Source organism: Trachypithecus francoisi, unplaced genomic scaffold (assembly GCF_009764315.1).
Source record: "Trachypithecus francoisi isolate TF-2019V2 unplaced genomic scaffold, Tfra_2.0 Lachesis_group21, whole genome shotgun sequence".
In the NCBI taxonomy this organism is placed as follows: domain Eukaryota; kingdom Metazoa; phylum Chordata; class Mammalia; order Primates; family Cercopithecidae; genus Trachypithecus; species Trachypithecus francoisi.
In genome coordinates this window covers 37,679,613-37,699,313 of record NW_022681467.1, presented here as the reverse complement: position 1 = coordinate 37,699,313, position 19,701 = coordinate 37,679,613, and the positions used below count along the sequence as shown (strand labels likewise).

Genomic DNA, 19,701 nt, shown 5'->3' with positions numbered 1-19,701 from the left:
GCCAAGGTTGCATTGAGTGTTAGTGTGGCTTTCAGGTCAGCTAGGTTCTCATGATCTTAAAGAAGCAAGTAGGCTTCCTAGAATTCACATTTTCAGAGCCTTAAGAAACCAAGGAGTTGTATAAATCGCAGATGCTTACGTGCTTATATGAAAAGTCTGGCTCCTCCACTCACATTTGTGATCTCTGTTCCATGTCTTTGTGAGCCAGGAAGCCAAGCTCAGTTCCTTGCTGGTTTCTGCAAGAAATACATGCACAGTATGCATTTTACATGCTATTATGAATGTATGGAATATTCTAGAGGTTAGGAGCAGGGTTATGTGACACATTGAGTTGCCTTTTATACCTCATTGGTTCTACAATGATTCCAACCTTCCTCTTTTATCTTCTGGGTCATTCAGCTCATCAGAGCAACCTACAGATCTCTGTTTTTTGACATGCAGTATCACATATCTAGGATGCTATTCATCTTCACAGCTACCCCAAGCTGGCTGATGCAGAATTTTCACAAGGGCAGTCCTTTGGGTATTATCCTAAAGAGAAATTTTCATAAGAGCTACTAAGTGGAGAAAAAAAATCTTCTATTTATCCATCTTGTTTTGAGGAACCCTCCCCCATACTGCCTAATAATCACAGCTTACATTTATTGAGTGCTTGGTAGATACAGATCCCTATGCTGAGTAGACATTAAAATTCACAGCCACTCATAACAAACTGGAAAAGCTAAGAGATGTAGCCAAGCCATTCAACTAGAAAGTAATAGAGCCAGGATTGGAATCCAGAAACCCCAGTGTATTTTCCCACCTTTTGCTATACAACATAAGCAAACCAAAATGGTGGCATCCATTCAGGTGCAGCCACAGCACTTGAACACCAGGACAGTCTTGAGCTAAACCACAGAGGATGTTTCTTGTTGATGAGAATCATTTCTGAGCCCCAAAGGGTCAGTGGGAAGAGAAAACGTGGCCTCCCTGCTTTCTTTCTCTTATTTCCCATGTCTAGAGTATATGCAATGTCCTGGGCTGCAGCGAGAGACCCTGATGATCCCTAGCAGCTCAAATACCACATTTGCCAGCACATCACCCTTCTGAATGTCACCCATCCTGCTGCTGCTGTAGTCTCACAAATTAGGGCGCCCAAGTGAAAGGATGACTCTGATTAAGGATTAGAAAAGCCTGTAACCTTCCCCAGCCCTCTGGGCATTATGAGAGAGTGACCCAGAAAATCGAATGCAGAGAAGTGTCCCGAAATATAGGAGTCTTGTTTGAGGCATAGTAGAAATCTATTAGCTTGAGAAATTGGTCTAGAAATCTTATTAAAAGAGACAAATCATTCCACATTCTCTCCAGACTGAAGATATTGGGGGTAATAGGCTTTCCCTGATACCTTGGATCCATGCACCGCATGTCAGGATCACAGCCAAACTCTGGGAACACTAAATTCAGTGCAGGTGATAAAGGCAATTATTTTTTTAATGGGCAGTTCTGATTAATTCTGGTTTCTCTGACCAACCATAGACCTATTTGTACCAGTCTCTCATTACTGTGAAGGTTGCAAGGCGGAAGAGCCAATGGCAAAGAGAAATGAAGTTCAAATTGTGGATTTGTCATTATTGTACAGCTCAGCAGATGGTTGTCCAACCATAGAGGCCTCTGTGACCAGCACCCCGACAACACACACACACACACACACTCAGAGCTCCTTTCTCACCATGCTTGGTTAACCCCCAGTGAAGGTGCCAGGAAAGCAAGGCATCATTGCATTCTGAAGCTTAACCTTGCATACTTATGCTATTTATGAGGGGTGATAAGAAGAATCCTTCAAATTTATATATGATAGCTATTACCATTATTATTTTTGTTGAGTACTGATGGGTTCAATAATGGTATGAATCACTGGAATTTAGTAAATGTTTATTCCATGCCTGGCACTGTGGTAAGGGCTTTATTTACGTGAATTATGTCCTTTATCCTCAGAACAACCCTGTGAAGCAGGGGTTGCCAAACTTCTTCTGTAAAGAGACAGATAGGAAATATTTCAGGATTTGCAGGCTATAGGGTCTTTGTTACAACTACCCAACTCTGTGGGTGAAGCAAGAAAGCAATTGTGGACAATACATAAATGAATAAGTGTAGCTGTGTTTCAGCAAAGTTTTATATGCAAAAATAAGCAGCTGGCTGGGTTGGTCTGTGGGCAATAGTATGCCAGCTGCTGCTATAAGGTGAACGTTCCTAAGCTAGAACTTGGGATTTCCACAGCTAAGAAGGTGGGAAACATGAGTTTCCATCTCCTACATCCTTCCTGCTCACTGTTCTTCCCTTATAATTCTAGTTCTAGAGGAAGAAAAGAATGAAGATATTTTCATATGTGACTTCTAAGGGTGAGACGGCTGTTCTTCATACACAGAGTGGAGAGCAAGCACCCCCTTCAATGAAAACCCTGCACCTGTAGGGGGGGTGGGTCACTTCTGTCAATCTAGCCTCCTATTTGCAAGCTTGGGGTAGCCTGAACCCAGGCCCCCCGATGAGACTCAATCCCAAACTGCTCTCAGAAGCCTTGGTGGGTCTGTCTTTGGGAATCTTGGCTATATCTTCAGGGCAACCGCCCGATGAAGGGTCTAACACATGGCCTCTTTCTTCATGTTGGCATGGTCCTCAGTGAGCCAGTGAGCCTGCAGCCCCAATCTTGACTCTCCTCTGTACCCCAGCAATGGGATCTGTAGACCTAGGCAGGGTCCATCTCTGTGCCCCTTGGGAACTAGGAACTGGAGGGAGCATGCCTTGCTCCTCTCTGCAGCCACACACACCCCACCCTCTACCACAACATTCTCTCCTCAACTAAAGTTATCTAGTGGCTCAATAGAGACGAAGATACAAGAAGCAAGGTATCCATCTCTTCTTTTTTTTTTTTTCTTTTTTAGATGGAGTCTTGCTCTGTTGCCCAGGCTGGAGTGCAGTGGCATGATCTCAACCCACTGCAACCTCTGTCCCCTGGGTTCAGGTGATTCTCCTGCCTCAGCCTCCTGAGTAGCTGGGATTACAGGTGCCTGACACCATGCCTGGCTTATTTTTGTATTTTTAGTAGAGACAGGATTTCACCATCTTGGCCAAGCAGGTCTTGAACTCCTGACCTCATGATCCACCCACCTCGGCCTCCCAAAATGCTGGGATTACAGGCGTGAGCCACCACACCCGGCCTCCATCTCTTCTTCTCGATGACCCCTGAAGCTTAAAGAATAATTTATGGCCAGGTGTGGTGGCTCACACCTGTAATCCCAGTACTTTGGGAGGCCAAGGTGGGCAGATCACGAGGTCAGGAGATCAAGACTATCCTGGCTAACACGGTGAAACTTGGTCTCTACTAAAAATACAAAAAAAAAAAAAGCCAGTATGATCACACGTGCCTGTAGTCCCAACTATTTGGGAGGCTGAGGCAGGAGAATCACTTGAACCCGGGAGGCAGAGGTTGCAGAGAGCCGAGATAGCACCACTGCACTCCAGCCTGGGTAAGAGAGTGAGACTCCATCTCAAAAAAAAAAAAGATCTTATACTAGGTTTTCTCAGTCTCTGCACTATGGATATTTGGGGCCACATAACTCTCGGGGGGAGCTAATCTGTGCATTGCAGGATGTTTAGTAGCATCCTCTCCTCACTAAATGCCCATAGCAACCCCCAAGTGTGACAATCAAAATGTCTTCAGACATTGCCAGATGTCCCCTGGGAAACAAAACAGCCTCCAACTGAGAACCACTGTCTCAAACTGAAGGTCAATCATTGCCTTTTGCTCTCAGCTGTAGGTTCTAATTTCCAATTCCAGATAAATAGAAAAAATCACAGGCAAGATCTGTTAGCACCATGTGACATTAACTTTTGGTGCAAAGTAAGCATAATTATCCCCACTATACCTATGAGAAAACTGAGGCCTGGGCTGCACAGCTAGTAAGCACCAGAGCCCAGATTTGGACCAAGGCTGCCTGAGGTCAAACCCCTATATTTTTTATACTACTTCTGATCTGATCATGAATGAACCCTATGAAGGTTTTCCTGGAATGAGGAAGATTTTCCATGATTTGCATGGTGAAAAGAAAACTAGATTGTACTTGTCCTTTCTTTAGCATGTTCTATCTAATCCTGACAGTAGGGCTTAGAGGTAGATATTACTCTCCCCATTTTACAGATGAGGAAACTCAGGTTCAGCAAACCTAACAAATGGTTTGAAATCAGCATAGCAAAGATTTGTAAGCCCAGTGTTTCTGTGCTCAAAGCCTTGATATTTCAACACCAGAAAAAGTGGGTGGCTGCTCCCTAAAGGGGAAACTGAGTCTAATTTCCTACGTAATACTCTACCTTTCTGGTCAATGTGTCCTGCCAGCCATAAGGAAAGCTTGGTGATGGCTGGGAGCGGTGGCTCACCCTATAATCCTAGCACTCTGGGAGGCTCAGACAGGTGGATCACTCGAGGTCAGGAGTTCAAGACTAGCCTGGCCAACATGGCGAAACCCCATCTTTACTAAAAATAGCCAGGCATGGTGGCAGGCGCCTATAATCCCAGCTACTCAGGAGGCTGAGGCAGGAGAATCACTTGAACCTGGGAGGCAGAAGTTGCAATGAGCCGAGATTGTGCCATTGCATTCCAGGTTGGGCAACAAGAAAACAAGAGTGATACTCCGTCTCAAAAAAATAAAAAGAAAGAAAAGCTTGTTGATAAATGAGACTTTGATACTCACCCTCTTGCCTTTGACCTCCCCCTGTGACCTCTTTCCTTATCCCAGTTCTGTATGCAGTACTGGCCTGAGAAGACCTCCGGGTGCTACGGGCCCATCCAGGTGGAGTTTGTCTCCGCAGACATCGACGAGGACATCATCCACAGAATATTCCGCATCTGTAACATGGCCCGGGTAAGTACACGGCCACCATTGCTTGCTGAGCCCCTCCTCCCCAAGACAGATGGAGGCTGCTGAGAGAGGATCCCGCTGAGCCAGCCAAGAGTCTGTGTTGTGCTCTCCCGATAATTTCTTCCTTGAGGAAGTGATGCCTGTGCTGATTCCGGCTCCAGACTCAGCAATGACTCCAACACATAGAGATGCAACGAGCGACATCCAACTTGCCATCTGCCTGTTTCCTGACACACTTGCTGCCGTGTAGACAAAACTTCTTCCCCACTGTGTCTCTGTACTGGCATGAGTTGATGCAGCCTTTGATTGGATCGCATAAGCCTTGGGCCAGGCACTGCCAACACCTAGATGAAAAGTGATTACTTACTTCCATGAGGATATTCACGGGTTGAGCAGAGTAGTAGGCGGGAGGGGCAGATTAGCAATCTATGAAATAGTTGCTAACTAACACGGTTTTGGTCACTACTTGGGGCCCAGGATGAAAGGAGCTCAGCACCTCCCCTGCCCCCCAGCTCAGAGTTCACTGCCTGTTGAGAAAGTGAGACATGTTCTGGCACATGAGCCTCAGGGAGAAAGAACTCTGCCCAACAGTCAGGGAAGGCTTTCCTAAAGAAAGAAAAGGGACATTTAAATTGGGTTTTGAAGGCTGAGTAGGAGTTTCTTAGGTACAAAAGGGGTTCAGGGCAGTCATGGCAAGAGAATCTGTGTGCACGAAGGAATAGAAGTAGTCATGGGGACTCTCCCCATGAGGACATGGCTTAGATCCTGCTTGGTCTGTCTTCCACTATGATGCTGCAGTCCCCAGGGTATCTGCAAGGTGCATGTCCCCAGGCATCCCCACCAGAACAGCCCTAACAGCCTCTCTGTTCTCAGCCACAGGACGGTTATCGTATAGTCCAGCACCTCCAGTACATTGGCTGGCCTGCCTACCGGGACACTCCCCCCTCCAAGCGCTCTCTGCTCAAAGTGGTCCGACGACTGGAGAAGTGGCAGGAGCAGTATGACGGGAGGGAGGGACGCACTGTGGTCCACTGCCTGTGAGTACTAGGGAGGTGTCACCAGGGCAATAGGATGGTGGGTGATAAAGCATCCTTGCAGATGCTGCTGGCCACATACACCAGTCCTAGGCAGGCCCGACTATACCACAACTCAACATCCCTCCAAGGCTAGTGGCAGTGCACTCAAAGGAATTATGATCCTTTAATGGAACAGGGCTGCCAGTTTGTTGTCCTGAACTAATATATGGCATATGATTGATGCAAAACCTGGTGGTCTTTCCACAAACATGAGAGGAGGTGGCAGACCATGTTCCAATGCTTGCAATAATAAAGTGAGTCCCATTCTCCAATAAGAGGCATGATATGCCCTGATAGTCACAAGAAAACCCAGGACAAAGTGGGTTCCACTGACCAGAACCTCCTTTGTTATTTCCCAAGGAAAAAGAAGGAGAGAAAAGGGAAGGTGTTCATTATGAAAGCTTAATCCAGACATTTTAAATGAATCATCTCTATCCATTTGTGAAGTAGATAATTATCATTTTGTAGTGAGAAAACTGAGGTGCAGGCAGGGTAAGGTGGGTCATCAGGAACCAAGGGTGGGGCTATGGCTTGCATTCCCTGGCCTCTCAGCTAATGCGCCATTGATTAACCCACACTGTCTCTGAGTAAACCAAAGGACTTGTCTACTATGCCTACTTCTCTACGATGGGTTTAGAGGGATCACAGGACAAAAAGAGCATGAGGGAAAGGCACTGCCCTGAGGGACTGATAGACAGATGTGAAGGACTCTGGGAACACTAATGCACAGGGGCACAGTGAGCTCCAGACCAGCTGTGTTTCTACCCCCGTTGCTGGGGTGAACTGCAGACTTTACCTCCTGTCTTTGAATGGACATTGTCCAGTCTAATGAATTCTGATGTCATTATGCGGGGTGGAGGTCAGGACCTCGAGAGGACAGTGGCTGACAAGTGTCCAATGTCAAGAAAATCACTGAATTTTATAAGCCTCAGTTTCCTCATCTGTTCAATGGGTATGTGGAATTAGACAGTCTTCAGACCCTATAGTGCTTTGGCATGAAATAGAAAGTAAACACGCTTTATCTGCCAACATGACCAAGAATGTCATGGTAGCAAATACGCAAATGTTGTCAATGTAATTACTTAAAAGAGCAAGTGTCACAGAATCTATCCTAGGAGTATAGAGTGACCACAGAGGGTTCTACGAAGTCTCACACCCAAAGCAAATCTGCAGCCATAACAGCTGTGTGTGAAATATTTGATTCACAGCCACTCACTGTGCTTCTCAGAACTTCAACGATTTGAGGAAAAGTCATTGAGAAGGCCTCTCTCTTTAAAAATGTTATGTTAAAGGAAATTTGAACCAAGGTCTTCTCTTTCTCAGAACAAATATTTCTGGAGCTAGTGGAGGCACTGAAAATATCTGACTGACCTCAGAATTGAGGTCAATCTTTTCAAAACCAGCTAATTATTCTCCCTCTCAAACAGGTGGTACATGCACATGTTAGGAAAGTCAGGGAGCTTAAAGGAGGTTAAACATACAGATGCATAGAGATGCACACACAGAGCTTCAGGGCCACCACCTGCAGCAAATATTCCTTTCCAGAGGAAGCAAATCTCAGGCTAGAGTTCAGGAAGATGCTACGTGGTGTCCCAAGTCAGGTTGATGGGTGACATCAGCCAAGCCCAGGTGGCTCTGCCCACATCCCAGAAACTAGCAGCTGGTTTCCTGCCAGCTAATCCCTGCTACCTCCAGATGCCCAGATGCCTCCCACACATTCAGGTGATCTTATCTTAGCACCCATCTTTCAGGGTCTCAGACCACCAGGCCCTGAGACCCTGTGCCTACTCACCTCTTCCCTTTGGACACTGTTATTCTTGCTTCAGAAATAATAGAACCTTCTTTCGCAGGAGACCTTACTCTCTCTCTTTCTTTCATGTTTGTTTTTTAGCCTGTTTTTGTTTTGTTTTTGTTTTTGTTTTGCAGTAGTGTCTTTTTATCTATGTCCTTTCCAGGCAAGGTGGCCAGTAGTTTGAACCAAAGGAAGGTACAGGGATATTCTTCTACCAACAGGGACCTTGGTTTCCTCAAGAGTCACAGACACCATAACAGACTATGAAATCCAGGCACCAGTCAGGGAATGGAAAGCAACTCTCTGTACTTGAAACATCTGGTCACTGCGTATCCTGTAGATAAAACATCTGGGAGATTGACTGAGTGCCTTAGTTTCCGTACAGATGTTCTTTAGACACAGACCATTACATGAAATCATTAGTTGTTCTTGGCAACACGCCCAGGAGTTCTGAATCAGGCATATTCCTACAGGGACTCTCTGTAAAGAGTTTGAAGGGTGTTTCCATGAAGATGACTTATGGAATTTCAGAAAGGAATAACAGACATAGCTCTGCCACCAACCTTCTATCCCTAGACTCAAGATCAGTAGCATCTTGCTTAAACCAAGGTGTATAGTAGACACCTATCATTTTAAGATAAAGCCTATCAGGCCCAGTTCCTCCCTCCAAGTTCCTACCTCCAAGCTTGGGCTGGCTGACCCTAGGCTAACACAGTATTGCTGTCCTTAGTTCAGGATGGGAAGAACTAGTAGGAAAATCACTTGGAAATTTTCATTGTCTTTACTGGATGTTTAAGTGGACCCACAGCATCCTTTTGGACATGGATGCAAGCATCAGCAAGGATGCAGGTGTCACATGTACAAAGACACAGTACTGTCCTGCCCTTGGCTTTTGGGTGAGTGTGCCCTGAGTGACTGTAACATGCTCATAGAACCAAGAAACATCAAGCTAATTGAACTCTCAAAGGTCATCTAGTCCAACCCCTTCATTATATGAGTGAGGAACTTGGGGCCCAGACAGAGGAAGTGACTTGCCCAAGGTCAAAGGAAGTTAATGGCACAGAGTCAAACCATAACTCATGGCTCAGGCTAAAGCCTGCACCATTGCCTTGCCTTGTATCTGCCCAGGCAGCTGATCCCTGTTCCTACTGATGTAGCTTTAGAATCATCAGGTGCCTGGAAGGGACCTAGGAACATGGCTCACCTCTTTGCTCTGTGTTTAGAAATGGGGGAGGCCGTAGTGGAACCTTCTGTGCCATCTGCAGTGTGTGTGAGATGATCCAGCAGCAAAACATCATTGACGTGTTCCACATCGTGAAAACACTGCGTAACAACAAATCCAACATGGTGGAGACCCTGGTGAGTATCCCAAGGACTGTTCTCCAACAGCCAGGGTCTGACTAGTTCCCTTGACCTGGAGAAAATGACATCAAATAGTAAAATCACTCAACAGCTGGCTGCTGATTATATACCTGCAGTCTGTGCCCTTGATATGCACTGTCGTCTGCCCTGTGTCTTCCCCTTCCAACCTCCCCAACTTTTCTTTCTTGCAGGAAAATCCAATTATTAATCCTGGTACACCTACTTTGCTTCACTTTCTGCCCATTCCTTAAGACAGTGTCGTTAATTCAGGCTTAAAGGAAAGGATTCTGGATTAGTAGAATGTGAAGTATGCTTTCACTTCTGTCCAATTATATTCCAATTAATTTATGCTAATTTTTACAATAGAGAGCATTTGCAGTAGAGAGCACTGTGGAGGAAAGTGTGGCAAAGAGGGTGTGCGGGCCGAGCCCCAGATGGTAAGACCCGGTACCATGCTGGGCCACTGCACCATGCACGAGGAGCTTTAATATGTCTTTAAACCTACTCCAAGTGTGGTCTTGGTCAAAATGAGGCCCTATTAGCACGTGGGTCACAGACCAGCAGCAGCATCATTACCTGGGAGCTTGTTCAAAATGCAGAATCTTGAGCCCCACTCCAGATTTACTGAATCAGAATGTGCATTTTAAAAAGATTTCTGGCTGCCTTGTATGCACATTACAGTTTGAGAAGCACTGTTATACAAAACAGTAAAAAAGAAAGGGAATGATGCCAGCTGGGCATTCGAGGAAGCTTGGGTAGAAGCAGCCATCAAGAGGAATTTTGAAGGATGTCCAGATATGGTTAATTTTGAGTTGACATAATGTGGATGTAGATAAAGTTTTCTCCAAAATCTGTATCTCTAAACTAAATGCATTTTCCCTTTCCTTTTTCATCTCTCTTGTCTCCTCTTCTCCCTCTCTACCTCTCCTCCTCTCCGCCTCTCAGGAACAGTATAAATTTGTATACGAGGTGGCACTGGAATACTTAAGCTCCTTTTAGCTCAATGGGAGGGGGAACCTGCCAGAGTCCAGAGGCTGCTGTGACCAAGCCCCCTTTTGTGTGAATGGCAGTAACTGGGCTCAGGGGCTCCGAGGTGGTGGCACCCTGCCTGACTCCAAGGAGAAGACTGGTGGCCCTGTGTTCCACGGGGGGCTCTGCACCTTCTGAGGGGTCTCCTGTTGCTGTAGGAGATGCTGCTCCAAAAGGCCCAGGCTTCCTTTTCAACCTAACCAGCCACAGCCACGGGCCCAAGCAGAAGTGCACCCACAAGCAAGGCCTTGGATTTCTGGCTCCCAGACCTCCTGCTTTTGTTCTGAGTTTGTGGATCTCGTGGCAAGCCAACTGTGCAGCTGCTGGGGAATGGGAAGCTCGCCTGCCTTCCTTCTCCTTGGGAGTGGAGGAGATGTGTGTTCTGCTCCTCCATGTCATGGAAAAGATTGGGGCTCTTGGGGGTCACTGCTCTGCTGCCCCCTGCAATCTCCTTCAGGGGCCTCTGGCACCAGACATTTGCAGTCTGGACCAGTGTGACCTTACGATGTTCCCTAGGTCACGAGAGAGGCCCCCATCCTCACACCTAACCTGCATGGGGCTTGGCCCACAACCATTCTGTACCCCTTCCCCAGCCTGGGCCTTGACTGTCCAGCATTCACTGGCCGTCCAGCTGTGTCCACAGCACTCTTTGATAAAGGTGTTCTTTGCTTTTGTGTGTGGTCAGTGGGAGAGGGTAGAACTGCAGGGAATTTCTCTGCTCCTCGTCTTTGTAAAAAGGGACCACCTCCCTGGGGCAGGGCTCAGGCTGACCTGTAGGATGTAACCCGTGTGTCTCTTTGGTGGTAGCTTTCTTTGGAAGAGACAAACAAGATCTGATTATTTTCCAAAGTGTATGTGAAAAGAAACTTTCTTTTGAGGGGTGTGAAATCTTAGTCTCTTATGTCAAAAAGAAGGGGGCGGGGGAGTTTGAGTGTGTACCTCTAAGACAAATCTCTCGGGCCTTTTATTTTTTCCTGGCAATGTCCTTAAAAGCTCCCACCCTGGGACAGCATGCCACTGAGCAAGGGAGAAATGGGTGAGCCTGAAGATGGTCCCTTTGGTTTCTGGGGCAGATAGAGCACCAGCTTTGGGCATAATTTGGATCTCCAAATTTGAATTCCTTCCTAAAGAAACCCAGCAGCCACCTTGAAAAAGGCCATTGTGGAGCCCATTATACTTTGATTTAAAATAGGTCAAGAGAATCAGGCCTGGAGATCTAGGGTCTTGTCCAAAGTGTGAGTCAGTGAGAAGGAACCAACATTTGCTAAGTCTCTACTGTAGGCCAGGGATCATGCTTGGCACTTTCCACAGGACATTCCACTCAGTCCTTAGAACCCCCAGGAGAGAGATACTGGCTTGTTATCATCCCCATTTGATCATCTCCTCCAATGAGGAAACCCAGGCACCTTCCTCAGTGATGAAATCCTGGGTTCCAAAGGGGTAGGTAATGGCAATGAGACTTCTCTGTGCTGTTTTTCTCATGTTCTCTAAGTCAAGCAATTATTTTATGGAGGGAAAATAAGGCCAGAAACTTCTGAGCAGAGAACTCCTCTACAAATGGAAATTTAGTACTTTCTTCCTGATGCCAGTTCTTCTGGGAAGCCCAGAATTTCATATATATTTTAGTAACACATTCCCAGCTCCCCAGGAAAGCCAGTCTCATCTAATTTCTTAGTCAGTAAAAACAATTCCCTGTTCCCTCAGGCTATGAAGGGACCAGCCAGGGACACTCTCGATCTTGATCTCTAGCCAGTGCTTAGGCCCAGTATCTGACAGCCTCAGGTGGGCTGGGACCAAGGAAGCTCCATCTTGAAGGCTGGTCTAGCCCCAGACAGGGCATGAGGGGCAGAGAACTCAAGAAGGCACAGCTTTGGCCCTCAAGAGCCCACTGTATGCTGGGGAAATTGAACCACGGTGCAGTAGTGTGGAGTGGATGAGTGTTCCATGAGCCTAGGAGCAAGAAAGTCTCTTTGGCCTAGGGCTTCCTGGAGAAGAGGACATCCGTTCCTGCTGGGTCTTAACAGGTAGAAAAAGGAAAAAAAGGAAACTCAGGCAAAGGTATCCGTATGTGCAATGGCAAAGAAATGTGAAAAGGCATTGGGAGGAGCAGTCTAGGGGAGGCCAGCCCAGTGCGAGCACAGCACAACAGGCGGAGCAGCAGGGAGGAGCCAGGGTCCAGGAGAGAGATGCCCATCGCGAGTGCAGACTTTGTCCTATTGGCAACAAGGAGTCCATGGAGCTTTAGAGAGATGTACTCAGCTTCGTGTTGGCAAAGACTCCCTCTGACCAATGGGACTGCCTCTTTTACTTTCATCAGACACTGTGAAAACATTCCCTTAAGTGTGTACTTTTTAATATCACATCTCTTTGTCTGTCTGCTCACTGTTTTGTTGCTGGAACTAAATATGCAGTGGATCATGAGACTCGGATTCTATGAGAAACCCAGGGTCTCTGCTTTACCACGGAGCAGGGTCACCAACCCAGATCTCCAGGCCCATGAGGATGGAACATGAAAGGAGCCCACAAAAGTGGCTTCCATTGGCATGGGCTCTGGAGTTGTCTAGAAGTCCAGGGACACCAGACTTGATCAAGGAAGGGCTGTCACTTTAGAGGTTCAAAAGGAAGTGACTCAAAGCAAAGGCAAGCAAAGGAACCCCACGATGAACTTGCTCTTTTCCTTTGATGAGCCTCTCTCCAGGTGTATTTCAGCAGACCCCGGGGACCCACCCACACTGGGCCTGCTGGCCTCCCTTGGCTCCAGCCCACTGCCCCAGCTGGCCTTCCCCAGCCTGCAAGGAGCCTAGAGCGTGGCAAATCCACCTGCTGTAGGCTATTTTCTCAGATCTTGGTACATCCAGACAGGATGAGGGTGGAGGGAGAGCTATTTAACACAAATTCTAAGATTTCTTTTCTGCTCAGGAAGGGATGTAATAGCTGGCAGATAAACATGACAGCAGTTTCTATCATTTTAAATGGTAGGAATTTAAAGTGTGACTTCAAGAAGAAAAAAACTTGTAAAAAAAAAAAATATATATATATATATATATATCAGGCCATGGTGGGGTAACCCAGCAAGGACCAGTGATGATTCCCCCAGCTCATCCCCTTGTTTTCCCACAACCCAACCATTCTCCAAAGAAAGCAGGGCAGTGAATAGGTCTTAAGCCAGTGCACACAGGAAGAAATGAGGCTCACAGATGGGGATGACTTCCTAAGATCCCATGGGACAAGGATGTGGCAAGGCTTGGATGAGATGGGGCACCGGTGCCCAGGAATTTGAACATTTTCCTTTACCCAGGAAATCTCTGGAGTCAACACCACCTCCCCCAGGGGATCTCCCCACCCCACCCCATTTACAGGGTGAGCTCAGCCTGTCGTGAGCAGAGGAAAATATTATTAGTGCTCTCTGAGTCTTTACAACAGGAGCTCTTACCTCATAGATGTGAACCCCGTTTGGAGAAGATGCAAGGAAGTAATGAGAAGCCCAGGAACTTTCTCCACTTGTGTGTGTTTATGGCCTAGATAGCTACAGGATGTATCTTAGCTGCACTCCAACATTGCATCCTTTCTAGGGTGAAGAATCTGGGCCAACCAGGGGCCCCTGGGTCTCTAGAAGGCCACAGTAGGCCTTCGTGGGAATGGAAAGGGACAGCTTGCTTTTAGTGCTGGCCCTCTCTGTGGGTGTCGCCTGCAAAGGAACCAACAGACCCTATGCTGGGGACTGTAATGTGTGAGCTCATTAAATTCTTCCAACATTCTAAAGGAGGGTTTGTGATTGTCACCATTTTACTGATGAGGAAAGTAAGGCTCCTAGGGGAGAAATCACTTGCCCACAGTTCCATAGATAGTGAGTGAAAGAACCAGGATTTAAACTGGTTTTTTCTCACTACAGAGACTATTTTTCCACCATTGTATCTCACATTTTTCCCAGGAGGTTATCCATAACAGAAGAGACTAGAGTGGAACAGCTATCTCAGTGGATACAGCTCAAAGCAAACAACAGTAAGCTTAAAATTCCTTCATAGTCTCATGTTTTACTTTAACAATTCATGCAAAATTTGCATTCCACTTTCTGATTTAGCCTGGTTGGTTTTAATATGACTGTATGAATATTTCAAAAAAAATGTGCTGTTCCTCATGTTGTTCTGTTCTGTTCACCTCACTATGATGGACCCTGGGTCAGCTGGTCTTGAGCTTGACCCTAGAATTGACTGTAGGAGCAGTGACCCTGCTGCCTCCCAGAGCCAATTACAGGCAAGATCAAGACCAAATGACCTTCTCCTAGGCAGCTCCTTTGGTGTGCAGATGCTCTGACCTCACTGTTCCTGAGTGGACCTCAACTAAGGTATCTTCCAGTTGGGTGCTGGAAGGAACCCATTGACTCACACTAGAATGATGAGGATTTGCTCATCTGGCGTGGAGAAGGATGAGCCCACAAAACCCTAAAAGGAAAGGAGAGGCTGGACACGGCTGTACTCAGCAGATTCCTGAATGCTAGGCTGGAAAGTGGTGCCTGTTGTCCAAGTAGAGTCACATGGTTGCTAATGTGGGCAAGTCTGAGGACACACTTCATGAGCAGCTGGGGTCTGGAAGGCTCCTCGCTTTACCCTGGCCACATATACTTACTGGTCGCCTACAGCACATAGCACCTTGGAGGGAGCACTATTAGGAAACCGAGATTACTGTGGCACAATTAATTCCTGGGTAAGGCATGGAGTTGTGGTAGACAGAGCTCAGTCTTTAGTTTGAATCCCAGCCCTGCCATTTCTTGGCCATAGAGTGTTGGGCCAACCAATTAGTGTAAAAACATACATGAAAAGAGGACCCTCATCAACATTAGAAGGGGTAGATTCGGAGCACTTTAGGCAGGAAAACAGGAAGGCAAGGCCAGGAAACTGGAACCCAATGAATACTCAGAACCAAGGATGCAGATGACTTATTTAGCAAAGTGGTCACTTCTGTGACAGAGCTGGACAAAGGATGGGTAACAGCTTGCCAGAGCCAGTTGGAGCAAAGGCAAATCTCAGTGTCTGGGGCAAAAGATGATGAATTTCCCTCTGACCCATCATGTTCATTCATCTTCCACTCCCCATTGCCACACTAGCTCTTGCTGTATGTCCTCAACAGGATCTACATTCCCTTGGTGCTGGTGGGAACCCCTTAAGAGTACATAGAGGTGTCAGTCCAGTAAGACTGCTCTACACAATAGAAGTGAGGCCCAGGGAATAGCAGCCAGGCCCTTATCCTGTTATCTCTGCAGGAGTGACTACCCTACCCAGATCCAGAGACACTGAAGGAAATGGTAATTCCCTGGTACCTCACTGCCTCAGGACAGAATGAAGAAAGCCACCCTTCCTTAGGCTGCAGCTGGCCACTGCTGGGCTGGGTAAACAGGTCATCAGCACCAAGCTAAATCAGGAGTAACACTATGGAAGACATGGGTGAGCCCAAGAGGAAGCATGAACAGGATGCTGGTCCTAAGTCATGTCAACAGGTAGTGCTGGACCAGGATCCCCAGGGGAAAAAAATGGTCAACCCAACTGGAGGGTAGAAGAAAAAAAACATAAACATGGATAGTCATGTCATCTCAAATCCATGACTTGCCTTCCTCATTACTTAACAGTGTGAGCTCCTTCTCACTCTATGACCAGCTTTGAATCACAGCCAAGTAAAACAAGGAAATAGGAAAAGTAAATCCAACTAGAAGAGACAAGCTGATATTCAGATTTGGTCACTCCTCCCATGCAAGGGCTCCCTGTTGGAGGTTTTCCATGTACACATGTCTAGAAGTGATAGAATGCAAGACCTTGGCTTCCTCTTGCAGGGATCTGCCTTTGAGGTCATAGACTGTCTGAACAACAGGGAGAGAGGTTAGTGGTGGAACGTGGGGGGAGCTGTTCTAGCTCCAGTTTCTTCTGACACATTTTTCAGGATCATGGATCTGATCCACAGAAGCACAGGAAAGACATCTAAGCCATATTTGTGCACATGAGCAGACTCTTCTAGATTTTTAGTAACCAGGGATGGGCTTTTGCATGGCACTGACTATACAGTTGTCTTGTAGAGATCAAGCCAGTCTTTTGCATCCCACCTCGAGAAAAGATGGGAAAAGGTCATCAAAGGGGCTACATTCACCAACTGAAATCCACCCATGAATGTTAGGTCTCTAAAAGGAGGCATCAGCACTCACAATGGTAGCCTCCAAACCTAGCATCCCACCTATCTAAGAGCTCAGTGGTGGTCCACTGGGGCAGATACAAGGGAAGTAAAAGGGCTCAGGATGAAAGAGAATCTGTTGGGAAGAGTTTTAGGGGCTGGATTGTTATGGGTCTTCCTTCTGTATCTGAGAACTGCTGTGGGTGGTGGGATGTGGACTCTGATCCTTGATTGGAATGTTCAGAGAATGAGTGTCTGGTGGCCTTGAAGTATTGGATAGAAAAGTATCAGTATAAAAGCCTGGAGCTCAGGGTAATTAATGTAGTTCATGGTTCCTTAGTGAGCAGGACTCTTGGATGTAGAGGAGAAAGGGTCATAGGAAGTAACCCGCCAAAATTACAAAGTTGAGTCTCTGTACAATTACTTCAGTGCCTTTGGGCTTATGAATGCAAATCAGTGGACTCTCTCTATGATGGTCCAATGAACTCTCAGTGCCCACTCTGTCCCTGTATCTCCCATGGAAGATGAATAATGTCAGGTGTTCTTTGGGTCAAAGCCCCCAGGGCAGTCTGGAGGCTCAGAGGGCAGAGTGGTGTCATTCCACGTAAAATCAGGCTTCTGAGGCGTCAGGCAGAATATGGTGTCCATATACTCCATAGGTTTGCAGATTCTTGGATGAAGTCAAGCACAGTTTGCTAGACCCAGGTCACCCCTCTGAGTATAATTAGGAACCATGAGTGAAACTTAATAGCTGTAAGGAAGACCTGCTGTCTGCCAGAGAGGATAAGCTGCCCATCTCGGCAGCTGTCTAAAAAATGCCAGGTGTCTCTTTAAAGGGAAGAGGAGCATTGCTGAAATGGATTTCAGGTCACTTCCATTCTAGATGGGTGAGATCTTGTGGAGCTGGGATCACATATGAACTCATTCATACCTGTAGAGCACAAATCCAAGTAGAGTGTGTTTGGTCTGTACAGGTTGAAGCCCCCTGCTCCCCCGTCCAAGTCTCCTCACTGAGCAGGCCAACATGCTGTTGTGGCTGCATATACTGGGCTGATCCATTCTGGTTATCACCAAACAGCAAATCATAGGGAACAGCCGCTTTGCCATAGACCCAATACCCACGTAGATCTCTGATGAGAGCAGCCATAACTCAGACCCACTGACCAACGGGGCCATGAGTGACAGCTAGAACCAGTGAAGGTCCAAGCAGGACACAGACCAGGGCTTTGCTTGCCATATACATTATCTCCAGAGGTTATTTCTACCCCACTCCCTATTCAAGGCCTGTTGGAGCAGATTGCAAAAGCAAAAGCATAGTAACTCAATTTACACATGATTATAATCATTTCCAGTGCACACATTTCATCACCAGGTGGATCCTGAGCTAGCCCATGTAAATCCAGGTTAACCCACATTAGTAATCAGACTCAAAAGCACTTTTCACCCTACATTCTACTAGCCAATCAAAGATAAAGAGTTGTGGCCTCTACCATTGCCTTGGCTTCTGAACACCCTCACAGGCTATCCCAAGGTTCCCGCTCAACTCCAGGGAGGCTGACATCTTCACATCCACTGGGCATACGATATTGCATGAGACCAAAGTCTCCACATTGTTTGCAGCCTCCTCCATGAATCCCAATGGCCTGCACTTGTACAGTTTGGGTGTTTGATAGATAAAGCACGTATGAGAAGAGAAAACAAAATAAATCAACTTTTTAAAAAAGCCAGCACTGTGCTGTCAATGTTTTGTTTTTTTCTTTTCAATTCTAGCTTAAAAAAGCAGAAGGTAAATAATGTCAGGTCAATGAATATCAGATATATTTTTTGACTGTACATTACAGTGAAGTGTAATCTTTTTACACCTGCAAGTCCATCTTATTTATTCTTGTAAATGTTCCTGACAATGTTTGTAATATGGCTGTGTTAAAAAATCTATACAATAAAGCTGTGACCCTGAGATTCATGTTTTCCTAAGATATTCGTACTGGTGTCTTCCTGAGGTTGGGTAGGGATGAGGTGGGGACAAGCTGAAGGAGGAGGAGAAAAAAAAATATTATCAGCTAGGTTTCTTTATATTTAAGTTAATCCTTACATCACAGGAAATACGTATTATTCCCTCTTTGCAGATGAAAAAGTTGAGGCTCAGAAATATCAGGGGATTTTCCATGACTGCACATTGAGCTAGTAAAAGGGTTGGGTGTAAAGTGGTGTTTCTCAGGTGTGGTTCATAGAGCACTGGCATCAGAATCACTGTGAAGTTTGTTACACATACAAATTCCTAAGCCCAGAGAATCACAATTTCAGGGTCTGCATTGCTAACAAGTTGCCTAAATGTATCAGCTAGCTATGGCTGCATAATAAACCACCCAAAACTCAGTAACTTGAAACAAAAATATTATTTGATAGCAGCCACCTAAGACTCAACTGATCTAGGCTGAGCTCAGCTAATCTCAGCTAGGCTCATTCATGTGTTGGCTAAGGGCTCTATTCTAGGCAAGGCTTGGCTGGGGCACGTGAACTGTTACATCCCTGCACCTTATTTTCTTTATGCTCCTCCTGGCACCAACGAGGTAGCCTGTGCATATGCTCCTCATGATAATAGCAGGAGCATGAGAGAAAGTCCAGTCACATATATATTTTACCATGCCTTTGCTTGAATCATATCTGCAACATCCCCTTGGACATCCCCATGGAATACTCAGAATCAAGAGGCAGGGATTCTACTTCTTGACATAGACCCCTCTTCTCAATTTTCCAGAAAATGCTGAGGTTGGCCAGGCACAGCAGCTCACACCTGTTATCTCAGCACTTTGGAAGACCAAAGTGGGAGATTAGTTAGGCCCATGAGTTCAAGACCAGCCTGGGCAACATAATGGGACCATATCTCTACAAAAAGTTCAAACAAATTAGCCAGGCGTGGTGGCACACACCTGTAGTCCCAGTTACTCAGGAGGCTGAGGTGAGTGGATCGCCTGAGCCTGGGAAGTTGAGGCTGCAGCAAGCTGAGACTGCGCCACTGTAGTCCACCCTGGGCAACAGACTGATGCCTTGTCTCAAAAGAAAAAAAAAAAAAAACGCTGAGCTTAGGTATGAAGCCAGTGGTGCCTGATGCACACTTTAACACTATAATCTCAGAGTGCAATCCATGGGTCGCCTACATCATTACGCCAAGGAAACTACCCAACATGTAGAGTCGAGTCTGATTCAGTAGGTCCAGGATAGGAGCTAGGAATCTACATGTTCAGCAAGTGCCCCAGGTGATTGTAAAACATGCTAAAATTAGGCAAGCACTATTTTTAATGCTGTTGTTATTAGAGGGGAACAGATATGAGCCCAAAAGGAACTGGGACAAACCAGTGCTCAAACTGGGACATGAGGCTGCCAACCTCTCAGT

At 46.4% G+C, this 19,701-nt stretch overlaps 1 protein-coding gene across 6 annotated transcripts in view; it reads left to right on the top strand.

The window, feature by feature from the left end:
* Positions 1-19,701, top strand: part of LOC117068784 (receptor-type tyrosine-protein phosphatase T) — a 123,413-nt gene that overhangs the window by 96,407 nt on the left and 7,305 nt on the right. For 4 of the 6 annotated variants that reach the window (XM_033186435.1, XM_033186436.1, XM_033186440.1 and 1 more), the window contains 4 exons: positions 4,770-4,895; positions 5,766-5,929; positions 8,984-9,119; positions 10,068-10,942. In XM_033186435.1, the coding sequence (XP_033042326.1) occupies positions 4,770-4,895; positions 5,766-5,929; positions 8,984-9,119; positions 10,068-10,121 (480 nt within the window). In that variant the 3' untranslated portion in view covers positions 10,122-10,942. Of the gene's footprint in view, positions 1-4,769; positions 4,896-5,765; positions 5,930-8,983; positions 9,120-10,067; positions 10,943-14,082; positions 14,154-15,411; positions 18,286-19,701 lie in introns of those variants that run through there. The other 2 variants (XM_033186437.1, XM_033186438.1) reach the window with 2 other exon arrangements.